The following is a 17,446-nucleotide window of genomic DNA, read 5'->3' on the forward strand; positions in this document are numbered from 1 at the left end:
CTTGCTGTTGTAGAGGAGGTCATCAGTCCCTCAGTGTTTTTGTTGCCATAAGAGATCACAATCCAGAGTGCTTCTATTTCATATGCTTGTACAACCAGGTAAATGTAGGGGGCCAACATTGAAGAGGAATTGAAGAATGGAGAGTTGGCAGGAATGGGAAAGCAATGGAAGGGCCTGAATAGAAGGAAGGCAGAGACCAGAGGCTGCTCAACCAGAAGTCAATGTGAAGCAGTGAACTCAGGAGCGATGGGTGAATGGGATTTGGTAACTTTAACTAGAATCAAATTAAAATTTGGTGCTCAACACTAAGCAGCACCTTAAAAGGTTTATCATATCTACTGCAGCAGAAGAAATGAGTATCCATTGCTTTTCAACTCCTCTGCCACTGAAAACATATTTATTCAATTGAAACTTTGTATGGTTTTGGAAGCTTCTATCAAATGGGCTCTGACCTTTATTGCTGTAAAGGAAGTTCGGCATTCATTTCATCAATCTAGTTGCCCTCAACTATATTCTCTCCAAGGTCTTGATATCCTTCCAAAGTATAATGCCCAGAATTAAAACATGCACAAACTGGACTAATGTGTTTTATAAAGGTTTCGTACCCCTTCCTGGTTTTGGTACTCTCTAATTCTTAATAAAGCAAAGGTTTTCTCATTAACTTCTTGCTTTAAATGATGTAGTCCCCACATAGTCCTGATGACATGTCCTGCCCGAAACATTGGCTTTCCTGCACCTCAGATGCTGTCTGACCTGCTGTGCTTTTCCAGCTCCACATTTTATCGACTCTGACTTCCACATTTGCAGTCCTCACTGTCTCCGAGTCCCCATTATCTCCGTTCTTGCAGCCACTTCAAAGCAGCAACATTTTTTTCTGCCAAAATAGTTATCCAGGGTCCTCTTGAATGCCTCAATTGAACCTGCCTCCACCAGTTTTCCAGGCAGCGGTTTTCAGACCTGAAGCACTCATTGTGTGAAAGCATTTTATCTCCATTGCAGGTTGCTTCTTTTGTAAAGCACTTTAAGTCTATGCCTTCTGATTCCTGATCCTTTTACGGGCTTCAGTCTGTCCAAGTAACTGAAATTTCTCATCCCTGGCACCATTCTTATAAACTGCTGAAAATGTGTTGCTGGAAAAGCGCAGCAGGTCAGGCAGCATTCAAGGAGCAGGAGAATCGAAGTTTCGGGCATAAGCCCTTCTTCAGGAATGAGGAAAGTGTGTCCAGCAGGCTAAGGTAGGGAGGAGGAACTTGGGGGAGGGGGTTTGGAAATGCGATAGGTGGAAGGAGGTCAAGGTGAGGGTGATAGGCCGGAGTGGGGGTGGGGGCAGAGAGGTCAGGAAGAAGATTGCAGGTTAGGAAGGCAGTGCTGAGTTCGAGGGATTTGGCTGAGACAAGGTGGGGGGAGGGGAAATGCGGAAACTGGAGAAATCTGAGTTCATCCCTTGTGGTTGGAGGGTTCCTAGGCGGAAGATGAGGCGCTCTTCCTCCAACCATCATGTTGCTATGGTCTGGCGATGGAGGAGTCCAAGGACCTGCATGTCCTTGGTGGAGTGGGAGGGGGAGTTGAAGTGTTGAGCCACGGGGTGGTTGGGTTGGTTGGTCCGGGTGTCCCAGAGGTGTTCTCTGAAACGTTCCGCAAGTAGGCGACCTGTCTCCCCAATATAGAGGAGGCCACGTCGGGTGCAGCGGATGCAATAAATGATGTGCGTGGAGGTGCAGGTGAATTTGTGGCGGATATGGAAGGATCCCTTGGGGCCTTGGAGGGAAGTGAGGGGGGAGGTGTGGCCGCAAGTTTTGCATTTCTTGCGGTTGCAGGGGAAGGTTCCGGGAGTAGAGGTTGGGTTGGTGGGGGGTGTGGACCATTCTTATAAATCACTTCTGCACTTTCTTTAAAGTGCTCACATTCTTCCCGTAAAGTGATGCCCAGAACTGTGCACAAAATTCCATCTGGGCTGAAAGAAGTGACCTATACATGTTGAACATCACCTCTTTGCCCTTGTGCTTTCTGCACAGATACAACCAGGTCCCTCTGCTCCTAAGTCCTCCATAGCATTGAATACACTATTTTATACAGTCTTTCTACATTCTTCATACTAAAACGCATCACCTCTACATTGAACACGATCTGAGGCTAATCCACCTGCCTTTATCTTTTCTGAAATTCTACACTGTCCTTTTCACAGTTTATAATGCCACTGAGTTTAATGTTATCTGCAAACTTTGTTTCCTGCACACCAAGATCCAGATCATGAATATATATCAGGAAAAACACATCATAGAATCATAGTACAGCATGGAAACAGACCCTTCGGTCTAACTCGTGCATGCTGACCAGATATTCTAAATTAATCCGTTAAAAATCACACAACACCAGGTTATAGTCCAACAACTTGATTTGGAAGTACTAGCTACCTTGGACTAGTGAACTGGTGTAGTGTGATTTTTAACTTTGTTCACCCCAGTCCAACACTGGCACCTTAACATCATAAATTAATCTAATCCTGTTTGCCAGCATTTGGCCCATATCCTTCTAAACCCTTCCTATTCATATACCCATCCAGGTGCTTTTGTAAGAGTTGTAATTTTACCAGCCTCCACTATTTCCTCTGGCAGCTCATTCTATACATGCACCACCTTCTGCATGAAAATGTTGCTCCTTAGATCCCTCAGAGGTACTCCACTACAAATTTTAGCAATTTTGGAAAAGGAATTGGACAAACACTTGATTAGGAAAATAAAATTAATTGGATATCAGGAATGGTGAGGCGGCACGGTGGCTCAGTGGTTAGCACTGCTGCCTCACAGCGCCAGGGTCCGAGGTTCGATTCCAGCCTCGGGCGACCACATTCTCCCTGTGTCTGCGTGGGTTTCCTCCGGGTGCTCCGGTTTCCTCCCACATTCCAAAGATGTGCAGGTCAGGTGAATTGGCCATGCTAAATTGTCCATAGTTGTTGGGTGCATCAGTCAGAGGGAAATAGGTCTGGGTGGGTTGTTCTTCAGAGGGTCGGTGTGAACTTGTCAGGCCAAAGGGCCTGTTTCCACACTGTAAGTAATCTAATCTAACCTAATCTAAAAGGAACATGAGAGCCAGGCTGTGAAATTCTTAGTCAAGAGTGTGGTGCTGGAAAAGCACAGCCGGTCAGGCAACATCCGAGGAGCAGGAGAATCAATGTTTCAGGCAAAAGCCCTTCATCAGGAATGAGGCTTGTGGGCAGAGGGGGAGTTGAGAGATAAATGGGAGGGGGGTGGGGCTAGATAGAAGGTAGCTGAGAATGCAAAAGGTAGATGAAGGGGAGGGAGAAAGTGATAGGTCAGAGAGGAAGGTGGAACGGATAGATGGGAAAGGTGATGGACAGGTAAGGAAGGTTGTGCCGAGTTGGAGGCGTGGGACTGGGATAATGTGGCATGAGGGGAAATGAGGAAACTGGTGAAATCCACATTGATCCCGTGTGGTTGCAGGGTCCCAAGGCAGAATATGAGGCATTCTTCCTCAAGGCGTCAGGTGGTAATGGCTAGATGATGGAGGAGATCCAGGCACTGCATGTCCTTGACGGAGTGGCAGGGGGAGTTGAAATGTTCAGCCATGGGGTGGTGGGGTTGGTTGGTGCGGGTGTCCCAGAGATGTTCCCTGAAACGACTCGCAATGTACAGGAGACCACATTGGGTGCAACGGATAGAGTAGATGACATTTGTGACAGCACAGGTAAATTTCTTCAGATGTAGAACGATCCTTTGGGGCCTTGGACCAAGGTGAGGAGAGTGGTGGGGGCGCAGGTTTTGCACTTCCTGCGGTGGCGGGGGAAGGTGCCGGGAGTGGGGCATGGGCTGATGGGGGGGGGCGTGGACCTGAGAAGGGAGTCAGGTCCCTCCAGAATGCTAATAGGGAAATATATTTCTGGTGGTGGGTTCCGTTTGTAGGTGGCAGAAATGGCGGAGAATGATGCGATGTATACGGAGGTTGGTGGGGTGGAAGATGAGGACCGGGGAGGTTCTGTCCTTGTTGCATTGGGTGGGATGGGGTTCAAGGGTGGAGGTATGGGAAGTGGAAGAGATGCGCTGGAAGGCCAAGTGGGAGGGGAAATTGGGATCTTGAAAGAAGGAGGCCATCTGGGATTTTCATCCTGGGACCTGATGGGGAGGAATTGGGAATAAGGGATGGCAATTTTACAGGAGGTAGGGTGGGAGGAGGTGTAGTCTAGGTAGCTGTGGGAGTCAGTGCGCTTGCAGTAGATGTCTGTGGTTAGTTTGTCGCCGGAGATGGAGATGGAGAGGTCCAGGAAGGGAAGGGAGGTGTCCGAGATGATTGAGGTGAAGTTGAGGTGAGGGTGAAAGGTGTTGGTGAACCATGAGGTAGCACCAATAAATCACCAATGTAGCAGAGGACAGGTGGTACCGGTGTAACTGTGGAAGATGGACTGTTCCACATACCCGACAAAGAGACAGGCATAGCTAGGTCCCATGCAGGTGCCCATGGCTACCCCTTTGGTTTGGAAACAGCCGCTCCTTTCATGTGAAATTCTTAGTGCAGGTTCACAGCTCCTTGAAAGTGGACAAAAGAGTAACTAGGGAGAGAATAGGGGCCCTCAAAGATCAGCAAGGTGGCCTTTGTGTGGAGCCACAGAAAATGGGGGAGATACTAAATGAATATTTTGCATCAGTATTTACTGTGGAAAAGAATATGGAAGATATAGACTGTAGGGAAATAGATGGTGACATCTTGCAAAATGTCCAGATTACAGAGGAGGAAGTGCTGGATGTCTTGAAACGATTAAAAGTGGATAAATCCCCAGGACCTGATCAGGTGCACCCGAGAACTCTGTGGGAAGCTAGAGAAGTGATTGCTGGGCCTCTTGCTGAGATATTTGTATCATCGATAGTCACAGGTGAGGTGCCGGAAGACTGGAGGTTGGCAAACGTGGTGCCACTGTTTAAGAAGGGTGGTAAAGACAAGCCAAGGAACTATAGACTGGTGAGCCTGACCTCGGTGGTGGGCAAGTTGTTGGAGGGAATCCTGAGGGACAGGATGTACATGTATTTGGAAAGGCAAGGACTGATTCGGGATAGTCAACATGACTTTGTGCGTGGGAAATCATGTCTCACAAACTTGACTGCGTTTTTTGAAGACGTAACAAAGAGGATTGATGAGGGCAGAGTGGTAGATGTGATCTATATGGACTTCAGTAAGGCGTTCGACAAGGTTCCCCATGGGAGACTGATTAGCAAGGTTTGATTTCATGGAATACATGGGGAACTAGCCATTTGGATACAGAACTGGCTCAAAGGTAGAAGACAGAGGGTGGAGATGGAGGGTTGTTTTTCTGACTGGAGGCCTGTGAGCAGTGGAGTGCCACAAGGATCGGTGCTGGGCCCTCTACTTTTTGTCATTTACATAAATGATTTGGATGCGAGCATAAGAGATACAGTTAGTAAGTTTGCAGATGACACCAAAATTGGAGGTGTAGTGGACAGCGAAGAGGGTTACCTCAGACTACCACAGGATCTTGACCAAATGGGCCAATGGGCTGAGAAGTGGCAGATGGAGTTTAATTCAGATAAATGAGAGGTGCTGCATTTTGGGAAAGCAAATCTTAGCAGGACTTATACACTTAATGGTAAGGTCCTAGGGAGTGTTTCTGAACAAAGAGACCTTGGAGTGCAGGTTCATAGCTCCTTGAAAGTGGAGTCACAGGTAGATAGGATAGTGAAGAAGGCGTTTGGTATGCTTTCCTTTATTGGTCAGAATATTGAGTACATGAGTTGGGAGGTCATATTAAGGCTGTACTGGACATTGGTTAGGCCACTATTGGAATATTATGTGCAATTCTGCTCTCCTTCCTATCAGAAAGATGTTGTGAAACTTGAAAGGGTTCAGAAAAGATTTACAAGGATGTTGCCAGGGTTGGAGGATCTGAGCTATAGGGAGAAGCTTATTAACATAGAATCCCTCCAGCATGGAAACAGGCCCTGTGGCCCAGCAACTCGACACCGACCTTCTGAAGAGTAACGCACCAAGACCCCTACAATTATTACTCTACATTTACCCCCGACTCATGCACCTTACCCCACACACCACTGAACACTAGGGGCAATTTAGCATGGCCAATCCACCTAACTTGCACATCTTTGGACCTTGGGAGGAAGCCAGAGCACCCACAGCAAACCCACACAGACACAGGGAGAATGTGCAACTCCACATAGACAGTCACCCAAGGCTGGGATCAAACCAGGGTCACTGGTGCTGTGAGGCAGCAGTGCTAACCACTGAGCCACTGTGCTGCTGTTTTCCCTGAAGTGTTGGAGGCTGAGGAGTGATCTTATAGAAGTCTATAAAATCATGGATAGGATAAATAGACAAGGTTTAGGGCGATAGGGGAAAATTTTAAAAGGAGCGTAAGGGGCAACTTTTTCATGCAGAGGGTATTGTGCATGAGTAGAATGAGCTGCCAGAGGAAGTGTGGAGGCTGGTACAATCACAACATTTAAAAGGCATCTGGATGGGTATATGAATAGGAAAGGTTTAGAGGGATCTGGGCCAAGTGCTGGCAAATGGGACTAGATTCAGTTAGGATATCTGGTTGGCATGGATGAGTTGGGCTGAAGGGTCTGTTGCCTTGCTGTACATCTCTATGACTTTAAGTCATTGGACGGAAAGTTAACTCTGTTTCTCTCTCCATACATTTGCCGTTTGTGCCTAGTTTCTCCAGCACTTTCTGTTTTTAGCAGTTCAAAGTCACACAACACCAAGTTATAGTCCAACAGGTTTATTTGGAAGCACCAGCTTTCGGAGGCACTATTCCTTTATTAGGTAGTTGAAGCGCTTATGCCTGAAACATCCACCTTCCTGCTCCGGCTCCTTACATACTGACTGACCTGCTGCGCATTTCCGGCGCCACACTTTTGACTCTGACCTCCAGCGTCTGCAGCTGAGGACTTTCTCCTTCCAAATAAACCTGTTGGACTATCACCTGATGTTGTGTGATTTTTAACCCAGTCCAACACGTTTTTACAAGGATAGCCTTAACTACCAGAATAGCATCAGGATGGGCCGAAAGTCCTCCTTCATCGTTCCCTGACGAGCTTCTCGAGAGCTGGCTGAGGGTGATGAGCTGAACAATATCTGTGTGAATACATGCCAGGCAGAAATCGAATGGCCCTTTTTCAGTGCCGAAGGTCTCTCGGACTGTAACAGTGCAGACAGGGCTCAGGGATTATTTTGAAGGAAATTTGATAATATACTTGAGCAGTCAACAAGTATGAGGCAAACGACTTGTCTGATTTGTAATTGGCTGGTGACAGACTCACACTCCCTTGCAACCACAAGTTTAATTCAATTACTTTCCTTGCAAATCACTCCAGTGTTTGGACATCTTCGCGCGGCGAGCACCTTTACCAGGCTGACTGCATCATTTGGATGTTTGCACAGAAGGCAAGTTATCTCACAGCATTGCGGCATCTCTGTGTAAGTGACTGGCAATAGACGTCGATAGGAGACCGAGGTGTTGAAATTATGAGAGCTCCTTGCAAATGGAGCACTGATTAAACAGTTTGTTTCAGAGCAAATGGTGTAATCTTTCGCTAAATGGTAAAACAAACAAAGCCGCTTGATTATGGCCCATCTCTTTGCAGTCTACATTACAAAAGCCTAGAAGAGGAGAGGACTGCATTAAGTAGATGGCATTGAGTATTATCTGCTAGTTGCAGCATTGTCAGCGGAGACCAATACACAAACGGCCGAGCCCCCCCCCCCCCCCCCCGTCTGGGTTTCTTAAAGGGCTAGCCCACACATAACCTGGTGTTGTGCATCCCAAACCAACACCGGCATCTCCAAATCAAGCCCACACATTGTCAACTTGTGCAACAGCTAAGGAAAGGGATACAGCATGAGCCAAAATCATTACTAATTACTTTTTTTTTAAAAGTGAAGACTGGAATGGAATCTTGAAAATAGAGACGTGTATTTTCTTTTACTTAGGCTTAGCTAGAGACTAAGATGAGAATTTACTCTTTCGAGAAGTTACTATGAACGTAACACATTCCTGTCTTTACCTCCAGTTTCAAATCGATTGTGAATTAATTTAAAACAGGCGGATGAACGTAATGCTACCCCAGAACTGGCTACTCTCGCCAATAGCAATTCCAGGTTCTCAATCAATTTTTTTTTCATTGCAGGTTTAATCTGCATTGTTTGATCTTTGTTTTGCAAGTTTTACATTTATCCGAAAGAAAATGGATATTGCTGGCAGCTGATCTGATTATTATCATTTAATGAAAACGCAGACACAGATACATGGGCACACATATACTGACATACCCAGCCACACATAGACCTACGTAGTCACATGGATGCAGGTCCATGCATAAAACAAACACAAACGTATCCTGATTTAGAAACGGAAATAGAAACACACAGATTGACCCAGAGGCACACATTAATCTACACATATACAAACATATAGGTAGATACACGAAGACCGATATATGCACAGAAATATATACGCAGACACATAAACAGTCACAAACTACAGACACGTCCATACATGTGCAATGACATACAGAGTATGTGCATATAGGTTGGCAGACATAGGCGAACACAAAACTGTAAATTGACTACGGACGCACACTGGGTTATAAATCACGCAACACCAGGTTATAGTCCAACAGGTTTATTTGGAAGCACTAGCTTTCAGAGCGCCGCTCCTACATCAGGTGGTTGTGGAGCAGGACCGTAAGATAGAATTTATTGCAAAAGGGTTACAGTGTCATGCGGCTGAAATATATTAACAAGCTTAGATGAAGTCTTTCATCTTTAAGAATGGTTTTGCTAGTTTTGGTTCGTTAATATGTAAATTTTGGAACACCTTTTTAAATCACATTCTCAAGATAACTTCATCTCAGCTCAGACAGTGCATTCAAGGTGTGAGGTTAAAGTCTGTCTGTGTCCCCATCTTTAGTATATTTCTAAAGTGGGATTTACAGTATCTTACATGGGTTGGCTGTAGATTATGCATTCTTGAGCAAAGTAAGATATAATTCTGCAAATACAGATTCACCCCATAAACTTATATGTCTGTGTGCTGGAGAGACAGTGAGTGTGTGTATGTGAGTGTATGTGAGAGTGTGTATGTGTGTGTGTAATTTTGGTACAGTATGTCTGTGAGTGTGATTGGGTATAGTTTTGTAAGAGGGTGTGTGCGTGGGTGTGAGTGTGTGTGTGTGTGTGGGGGGGGGGGTGTATGTGTGTATGAGAGAAAGCTTCAGTATGAGAGAAAGTCTGAGTTCGTGTGTGATGATGTAGGGGTGTGTGTGTGTGTGTGAGGGGGTGTATAGTGCATTGGAGTTACCTGTGATATGGCATGAACCATAGGTCCCAGTTGAGGCCACCCTCATAAATACCGAACTCGAAATAGAACCAGGACTGCAGAGCTGGAGATGAGAGTGGAGAGTGAGGTGCTGGAAAAGATCAGCAGGTCAGGCAAGATCCGAGGAGTAGGATCAACGTTTCGGGCAAAAGCTCTTCATCAGGAAATAGAACCATTTTGACTCAAGATGGGGACACGGACAGACTTTAACCTCACACCTTGAATGCACTGTCTGAGCTGAGGTGACACATTTTGTCAGAAAACCAGAAGTTATCCTGAGTATGTGACTTTATTTTAAAAAAAAAGAGTTCTGTAATTTACATATTAACGAACCAAAACTAGCAAAAGCATTCTAAAATACGAAAGGCTTCATCCAAGTTTATTTAATATATTTCTGCCGCGGAAAGCGAGTGCCTCCAAATAAACCTGTTGGACTATAACCTTGTGTTGTGTGATTTTTAACTTTGTCCACCCCAGTCCAACACCGGCATCTCCAAATCACGCAGACTAGCACTGACATATATACAACCCTTCTGTTTTTCTGTTATTCCCTGTCACCCAAGAGGGAGCTTTGAAACAATTGTAGGTCTCAGAATCTCTACACAAGACAGTTAGATCTGCTTTCTGGATAAGAGTTAACCTGTGCGTTTTGAAGACCTTTCACATAATCTGTTTTCATTGTGAGGAGGTGCCGCTGTTGGACCGGGGTGAACAAAAAAAAAATCACACCACACCACACCAGGTTATAGTCCAACAGGTTTATTTGGAAATATTCGCTTTCGGAGCACCGCTCCTTAGTCAGGTAGCTCCGAAACCTTGTATTTCCGAATAAACTTGTTGGACAATATCCTGGTGTTGTGTGATTTCCAGCGCTGTTTTCATTTTCAACCCCTGTTATTGTTTATGAATGGGTTCCCGTTTTGAGTTTACGAGAATAAGATTGACTCTTCCAACATCAGGCACATTATCTCAGGCACAAGTAATTTAATCGCCCATTTGGGTTCTTTAGGGCATTCTATATTTGATACAAAAAGGCAAATTACACCATTTAAAAGGCATCTGGATGGGTACACGGACAGGAAGGGTTTAGAGGGATAGGGACCAAATGCTGGCAACTGGGACTAGGTCAGATTGGAGCAGCAAATTACTGCAGACACTGGAATCTGAACTGAAAACAACAAACGCTGAAGATCCGATGGATGCTGCCTGAACTGCTGTGGTCTCCAGCATTTTTGAAAATTGTTTTCTTGGTCAGATTGGGATATCTGGTCGGTGCGGATAAGTTCTATTTCGGCTCTGTATGACTCTGTGGGTCTATGCAATCTGGTAGTGAAGTCACTGAATTTTGGGTTTAGTCTCTGCCATGCGTTCCAACCAAGATATGAATTGGGGTTATAGACCATACTGTTTTCAGTATTGTTTCACGATTTATGCTCAGACTATACTTGGGGGAACCACTCACTGGAAGGACACTCATTTCCTTTGCCTAGAGAACGACAGTCATTATTTCTCGTTGTGTGGAGAACAAATGAAGGAGTGATCTCTTACTCATGTTTTTCTTGAAAAAATGTATACTTTCTTGAAATTGCTTGCAAATCGTACAAATTGGTTTATCAGAAGCACCTTGTGTTCGAAATATATTAAACTTGACTAAATTTACATTTAAAACGAGTAAAAAGTAGTGTTTCAGAAATTGTACAAGAGGCAAGTACTGCGGATGTTGGGAACCTGAAATTAACCAAAAAAAAGCCACACAGAAAGCGCTGGAGAAACTCAACAGGTTTGTGGAGAGAAAATCAGAGTTAACATGTTCAGTCCAGTGAAACTTATAACGTTAATTCTGTTTCTTTCTCTTACAGATACTACCAGACCTACTGGGACTGTCCAGTAATTGCTGTTTGTTTCAGATTTCTAACATCCGCATTTCATTGTTTTTTTAATTCGTGTTAAGTTTCGAAGTAACGTTGCCAAGACTATATAGATGGCATCTTAAAAGTCTTAAAAATACACGGAACTCACGTAACTAAACAGGCTCAAATCCTTTACCATCTAAAACTTGGACACAAACGAGAAAAAAGACAAGCATATAGAAGAAAGTTAAAAATCACACAGCACCAGGTTATAGTCCAAACAGGTTTAATTGGAAGCACTAGCTTTCGGAGCGCCGCTCCTTCATCAGGTGTATCTCAAATCGTGACATAGAAGAAAAGTTGCCCAAAAAGATTTTGAATTTCCTGATCTTTCGAGTTCTAACCCCTTTCTTTTCAAAGAAAAATTCCTTGTAGGTTTGACAGTCTGTAATAGGGCTTATCGGGGGTGCAAATCAAGGCATACAGTGGAGTTACCTCCCCTTCGACAAAGGCGTTAATGGGTTTCTCCCAGCCTCACATGCTGAGACAGTCTCTGTGAACGTCAGTCTATTTATTAGTCGCCAGGTTCCTTCCCAGGTTCGGATGATATTTTGAAGCCGGCGGTCAGGACAGTGAAGTTGTTGAGACAAAGAAAAGGAAGATTTAAGAGACAGAGAGAAAAGCAACGCGTGCACACACACACAGACACACACACACAGACCCACACACAAACAGACACACACACACAGACCCATACACACACAGACACACACACACAGACCCACACACAAACAGACACACACACACACAGACCCATACACACACAGACACACACACAGACCCACACACAAACAGACACACACAGACCCAAACACACACAGAGACCCACACACAAACAGACACACACACAGACCCATACACACACACACAGACCCACACACAGACTCAGACACATACACACATACATACACACAGACACATACACACATACATACACACAGACACACATAGACCCACACACAGATTCAGACACACACACATACATACACACAGACAATACATACACAGACACACACACAGACACAGACACACATACATACACACAGTCTCACACACACACACATATTCCTAGAACATCTGAATGTCAATGATAGGCCGGCTTAGTCACTTACAGGTTGGTGCCTCTGAACGGTTCAAGGCGGAGAGGACTTTGGGTTAGATTGTGGGCTGTTTCTGGAGCTAACTCAGGGCAAACCCTTGGACTGATAAAAGGGAACTCTCTCTCTCTCACACACACACACAACAAACACAGGTTGGCGATCCATCGCTTGTGTGGACAAATATTTACCTATTTGTTTGGATTGCTTGTAATTCCCTCCACTTAGCCGCAGTCAGCCTCCGATTTAAACTGGGATTCAGAGAATGTGTGTTTGCGGCTTGAACTCCTGAACAGAGTGGTTTTATCAAAGGGGCTTCTCCGTTTATCGCACACGCCGGTAGGAGAGAGAGAGACTGACTGACTGTGGAGCGAAAAACAACTTCCGAATTTGGTATTTACGAAAAAAAAGTGGGATTACCTCCCCCCCCCCCACCAGGAATTCCCCCAATCAAGCTTCTTGAATCTATAACCTGCTTCTTCCGCCCTCCATTCAGGAATAACACCTCAAGGATGTCAGCTCTCACTTCAAGAGTGTTATACATGTAAGTTTAAACTTTTTTTAAACTTGTTTCACCGCGTTGTACAAGATTCACTGAAACAATTTCGCTACCTGAGCTGAATTTCTCTCTGAGGAAATGTTCCACTTACTGACTACATCTTCTGTTTCCCTCAATCCCACCTCCCCACCCCCTCTCTGTGCCTACAGATGCCTGAATTTACTGACTCTGTATTCCCAAGTCCAGGTGAGAGATGGCATTTAATATTTGTTCTCTGTGCAAGTATGTACATATCCGCATTTCTGCAGATGTTAACGCCCTTCCCCACATCCTATTTAAATTGTTATATTAACGCTGCGTAATATTAATCAGGATCTCAGCGCGCTGGAAGGAGCATTAGTTATTAATGCAGCTGTAGCATCGTTTTTGGTAACTTAGGGGAACCGGCTTTTGTTAAAATCGCTGTGGCACTTCGGTTCTGATCTGTTTTGGCAGAATATTAGAACACACTGCAGGTAAGTTACATTGCTGTGAGATTGTGCAGACTTTTAAGTTTCTAAGCCAGTTTTTGGTGTCTGACACCAAACGAGGGTCTCTTTAAAATGAGGGCAGGCTATTTCAAGTGTGAATTTCACTGGAGAGATGGATGCATACGGGTGGACTGCAGTCGGTGCTGATATTGCAAGAGGTTGCTGGGTTCGGGCTACAAAAGAGTTGAAAGCGTGCCTTGCACTGACACCGCACAGATCGCAGAACACACAAAACTCAGACCTAAATGCACAAGCGGTACATGTAAATGCCCAAGTGACACGGTCAACCGCGCCAAACGGGTGGACACGAACCTCCCACACACACACACACACAGACAAAAGACAAGCAAAACATATATAATTTTATGGAACGCGCACACGCTGTCATATTTACAAACACATCCGAACATATGAACAAACTCACAGGCAACAAAGCAAAAATACTGGGGATGCTGGAAATTAAACAAAACTGTAGATGGTGGAGAAACTCGGCAGCACTTGTGGAGTAGAGTCAGATTTAAAGTCTTCTTCAGAATTGACGAGCCATTCCAGACTTCAAGCATTAAATTCTATTTCTCTCTTCACCAGCTGAGTTTCTCCAGCACTTTTCTGGTTTTTAATTTTATAACAAACAGTCAAAATCAGACAGTTCATACACTTTGAAGCAGACGCAGAGACACATACAAAACAGATACAGGCAGAGGCAGGGCTACAAACACAAACACTAACCCAATGATATTCACTGATTCACAAACGGACACAGAAAGATAAGACCACTCACAGACACAAAGCCCGATGTGCCAACGCATGCATAAACGCACAGACAAAACACAAACACACAGGCAGCTAAATCCTTGCTAAATAAGAAAATTCTAATTGGAAATGCATGGAGGATCTACTGTGGGCAAGCAAGAGTTAAGCCATTAGGTGGTTTAGAAGACTCCTTGGTTTCTCACGCTTCCAGCAGACCGAAGAAGGAGCAGAGAGTGATGTCGCTTTTACATCTTGTCTGAGTTTGGTTGAATTCTCTTGATTTTGTATGTTGACCTTGAAAATATGAGTTGTTAAATGTCACCCATAGTTAGGGCTGGAATGGGATCATGTTCACCCACTGAGCCGCTCTGTATTTTATGACTGAGTGCAGGATGAACAATACTATCTCCCCACACCAAACCTAAAAGAGATTGGGTCCGGGAACAGAATCAAAAATACGAGAACTCATCTTCATCGTGTCCATGACTTGGAGGTGCCGGTGTTGGACTGGGGTAGACAAAGTTAAAAACACACAACACCAGGTTATAGCCCAACAGGTTTATTTGGAAACACTAGCTTTCGGAGCGCTGCTCCGTCATCAAGTGGTTGTCATATTGGTAAACTCATAGTGTCCTTAGAGTTACATATCCCAAAGTAAGAGGTACAGTGTTACATAGCACATAGAGCAATACAGTGCAGAAACAGGCCCTTTGTCCCATTATGTATGTACTGACCATGATTCTGAACTAATCCCATCCTCCTGCACATGGTTCATATCCCTCTATTCCCTGCCTGTCCATGTGTCTGACTAAATGCCTCTTAAACATTGCTATTCTATCTGCTTTCACCACCTCCCCAGGCAGCTTGTTCCAGGCATCTACTACCCTCTATGTAAAAAAGAACTTTCCTCACACATCTCCTTTAAACTTTCCCCTTTTAACTTTAAACCTACACCCCCTAGTATTCAACATCTCCTTTCTGTGAAAGAGAGCCTGACTATCCATCCTAGCCACGCCTCTCATAATTTTATCTACCTCCATCAAGGTCATCCCTCCGCTTCTGGTGTTGAAGATTATTTCCCTCTTTCAGAGGATCTTCATACTTTGGAACTGTCTTCCCCACAGGTGAAGGCAGGGTCAATGAGTGGATATTTGTAAGGCAGAAGGTTTAGAAGGATATGGGCCAAGGTGCAGGGAAATGGGGTGAGTGTAGGTGGACCAGTTGGGGACAAAAGGCCTCTCTCTGTGTTGTTGGACTCTGTGACTTTCATAAGATAAATTCTTGACTAACAGGGCAGTCCGAGGATAGTGTGGAGCTGAGGCCACACTTAGATCAGGAATGATTTTGTTGAATGGCAGAGTAGACTTCATGGGCCAAAACACTGAATCTGGTTCATAATGAAAGCAGAAATTGCTGGCATCATCCATGGGATGAAAGCAGAGTTAACATTCTGAGTCCAGTGACTCTTCTCCTGTTTGCATGTTTGTCTGTTCATGAGGTGCTTTGGAAGAGCATTATCAGATGGAAGAGATAATACTTCAGTCAAAGACAGAAACTAATGGCTGCTGGTACTGGAAATCTGAAATAAAACCAGACAATGTGAGGAATGCTTATCAGGTCAAACATGGAAAATAAAACAAAGTTAGTATTTTAGATTGATAACCTTTCACCTGAGCTGGAAAATCCATGTTCTGACTGGAAGAAGGTCTTCAACCTGAAATATGCACTTAGCTAAGTTGCACAGGTAAACTTTAAATAGGGTGTGTTATAAGAAGACAGGGAGATGTTGAGGCAGAGATGTGGAGGGTGTGATGTGCATTTTTACTTTTATTCATTCATGGGATATGGTCTTCGCTGGCTGGGCCAGCATGGATTGCCAATTCCTAAATGCTATGGATGTAATGTCGGTGATCTGACCTCTTGAACTGTTACAGTCCTTGGGGGGGGGGGGGGGGGGGGGAACAGCTACACAGCCAATGCAGTTAGGGAGGGCTTTGGAGCCAGTATTAATGAAACAGTGGTGATACAGTTCCAAGTCAGGATGGTGTGTTGCTCAGAGAAGGTGCAGGTGGCGGTATTTCCATCTTCTGCCCTTTTCCTTTTAGATGGAACTGGTCCTGGGTTTTTAAAGTGCTGTCAAAGGCATTTGGATGGGTAGATGAATAGTGAGGGTTTAGAAAGATATGGACCAAGTGCTGGCAGGTGGGACTAGATTGGGTTGGGATATCTGGTCAGCATAGACGGGTTGGACCAAAGGGTCTGTTTCCATGCTGTACATCTCTATGACTCTATGAATCATGATGTATTGTGGCTGTGTTCTTGGAGATACGACATATTATTGCTGCTGTATCAGTAGTGGAGGAACTGTTCGAGGACATGGGCTATTTTTTTCTGGATGGTGTCAAGCTTCTTGAGTTTTGGAGTTTCAGTCATCCAGGCAAATGAGGAGTATTCCATCACACTCCTGATGTGTGCCACGAATGTACTGGACAAGTTTTTGGAATCAGGAGGTGAGCAACTTGCAGCAAAGTTCTGAGCTTCTGACCTGCTCTTGGAACCATTGTATTTATGTGGCTGGTCTAGTTCAATTTCTGGTCAATGGTAACCCCAAGATATTGATAGTGGGGGGAATTCAGTGATGATAATGCATATTAAATGTTAAGGGAAATGGTTAGATTCTCTTTTATTGGTGATTGTCATTGCCTGGCGATTATGTGATGCCAGTGCCACTTGCCTGGATATTGTCCAGGTCTTGCTGCATTTGTACTTGAGGAGTCACAAGTGGTGCTGAACATTGTGCAATCAGTCCTGCCTGTGATGTAAGGAAGGCCATTGATGAAGTGACTGAAAATGGTTGAGTCTGGGACATTAACCTGAGAAGCTCCTGCAGAAAATTAGGCAATCACTTTGCTGGGGTTACTACAGGCCTCCCAACAATCAGAGGTAGATAAAGGAACAGATATGTATTTGATTTGATTTATTATTGTCACAGTGAAACATATTGCATTGCATGCTAACTGAACAAAACATACCAACGTAAGTCTGTCAGGATAATAGAACAGAAAGCAGACTATAGTGTTCCAGCTACAGAGAATGTGCAGAAAAATATCAGCTCTCATATATGAGAGGTCCATTCATAAGTCTGATAACAGCAGGGAAGAAGCTGTTCTTAAATCTGTCTTCAAACTTCTGTATCTTCTGCCCAATGGAAATGGGTGGAAGAGATTATAACTGGGGTGGGAGGGGTCTTTGATTCTGTTGGTTGCTTTCTTGAGGCAGCAGGAATTGCAGACAGC

The 17,446-nt window shown here is 44.6% G+C and overlaps 1 protein-coding gene across 1 annotated transcript in view; it reads left to right on the forward strand.

Annotated features, from left to right (window-relative positions):
• Positions 1–12,782: 12,782 nt before the first annotated feature.
• Positions 12,783–17,446, forward strand: part of fgf24 (fibroblast growth factor 24) — a 127,043-nt gene continuing 122,379 nt past the window's right edge. Inside the window, exons 1-2 of the mRNA XM_043700927.2 lie at positions 12,783–12,912; positions 13,077–13,113. Of these exons, the coding sequence (XP_043556862.1) occupies positions 12,881–12,912; positions 13,077–13,113 (69 nt within the window). The 5' untranslated portion in view covers positions 12,783–12,880. The remainder of the gene's footprint in view (positions 12,913–13,076; positions 13,114–17,446) is intronic.

This window comes from Chiloscyllium plagiosum, unplaced genomic scaffold (assembly GCF_037043375.1).
Source record: "Chiloscyllium plagiosum isolate Xiang-an unplaced genomic scaffold, Cpla_swu_hap1 HiC_scaffold_1, whole genome shotgun sequence".
NCBI classification, from domain to species: domain Eukaryota; kingdom Metazoa; phylum Chordata; class Chondrichthyes; order Orectolobiformes; family Hemiscylliidae; genus Chiloscyllium; species Chiloscyllium plagiosum.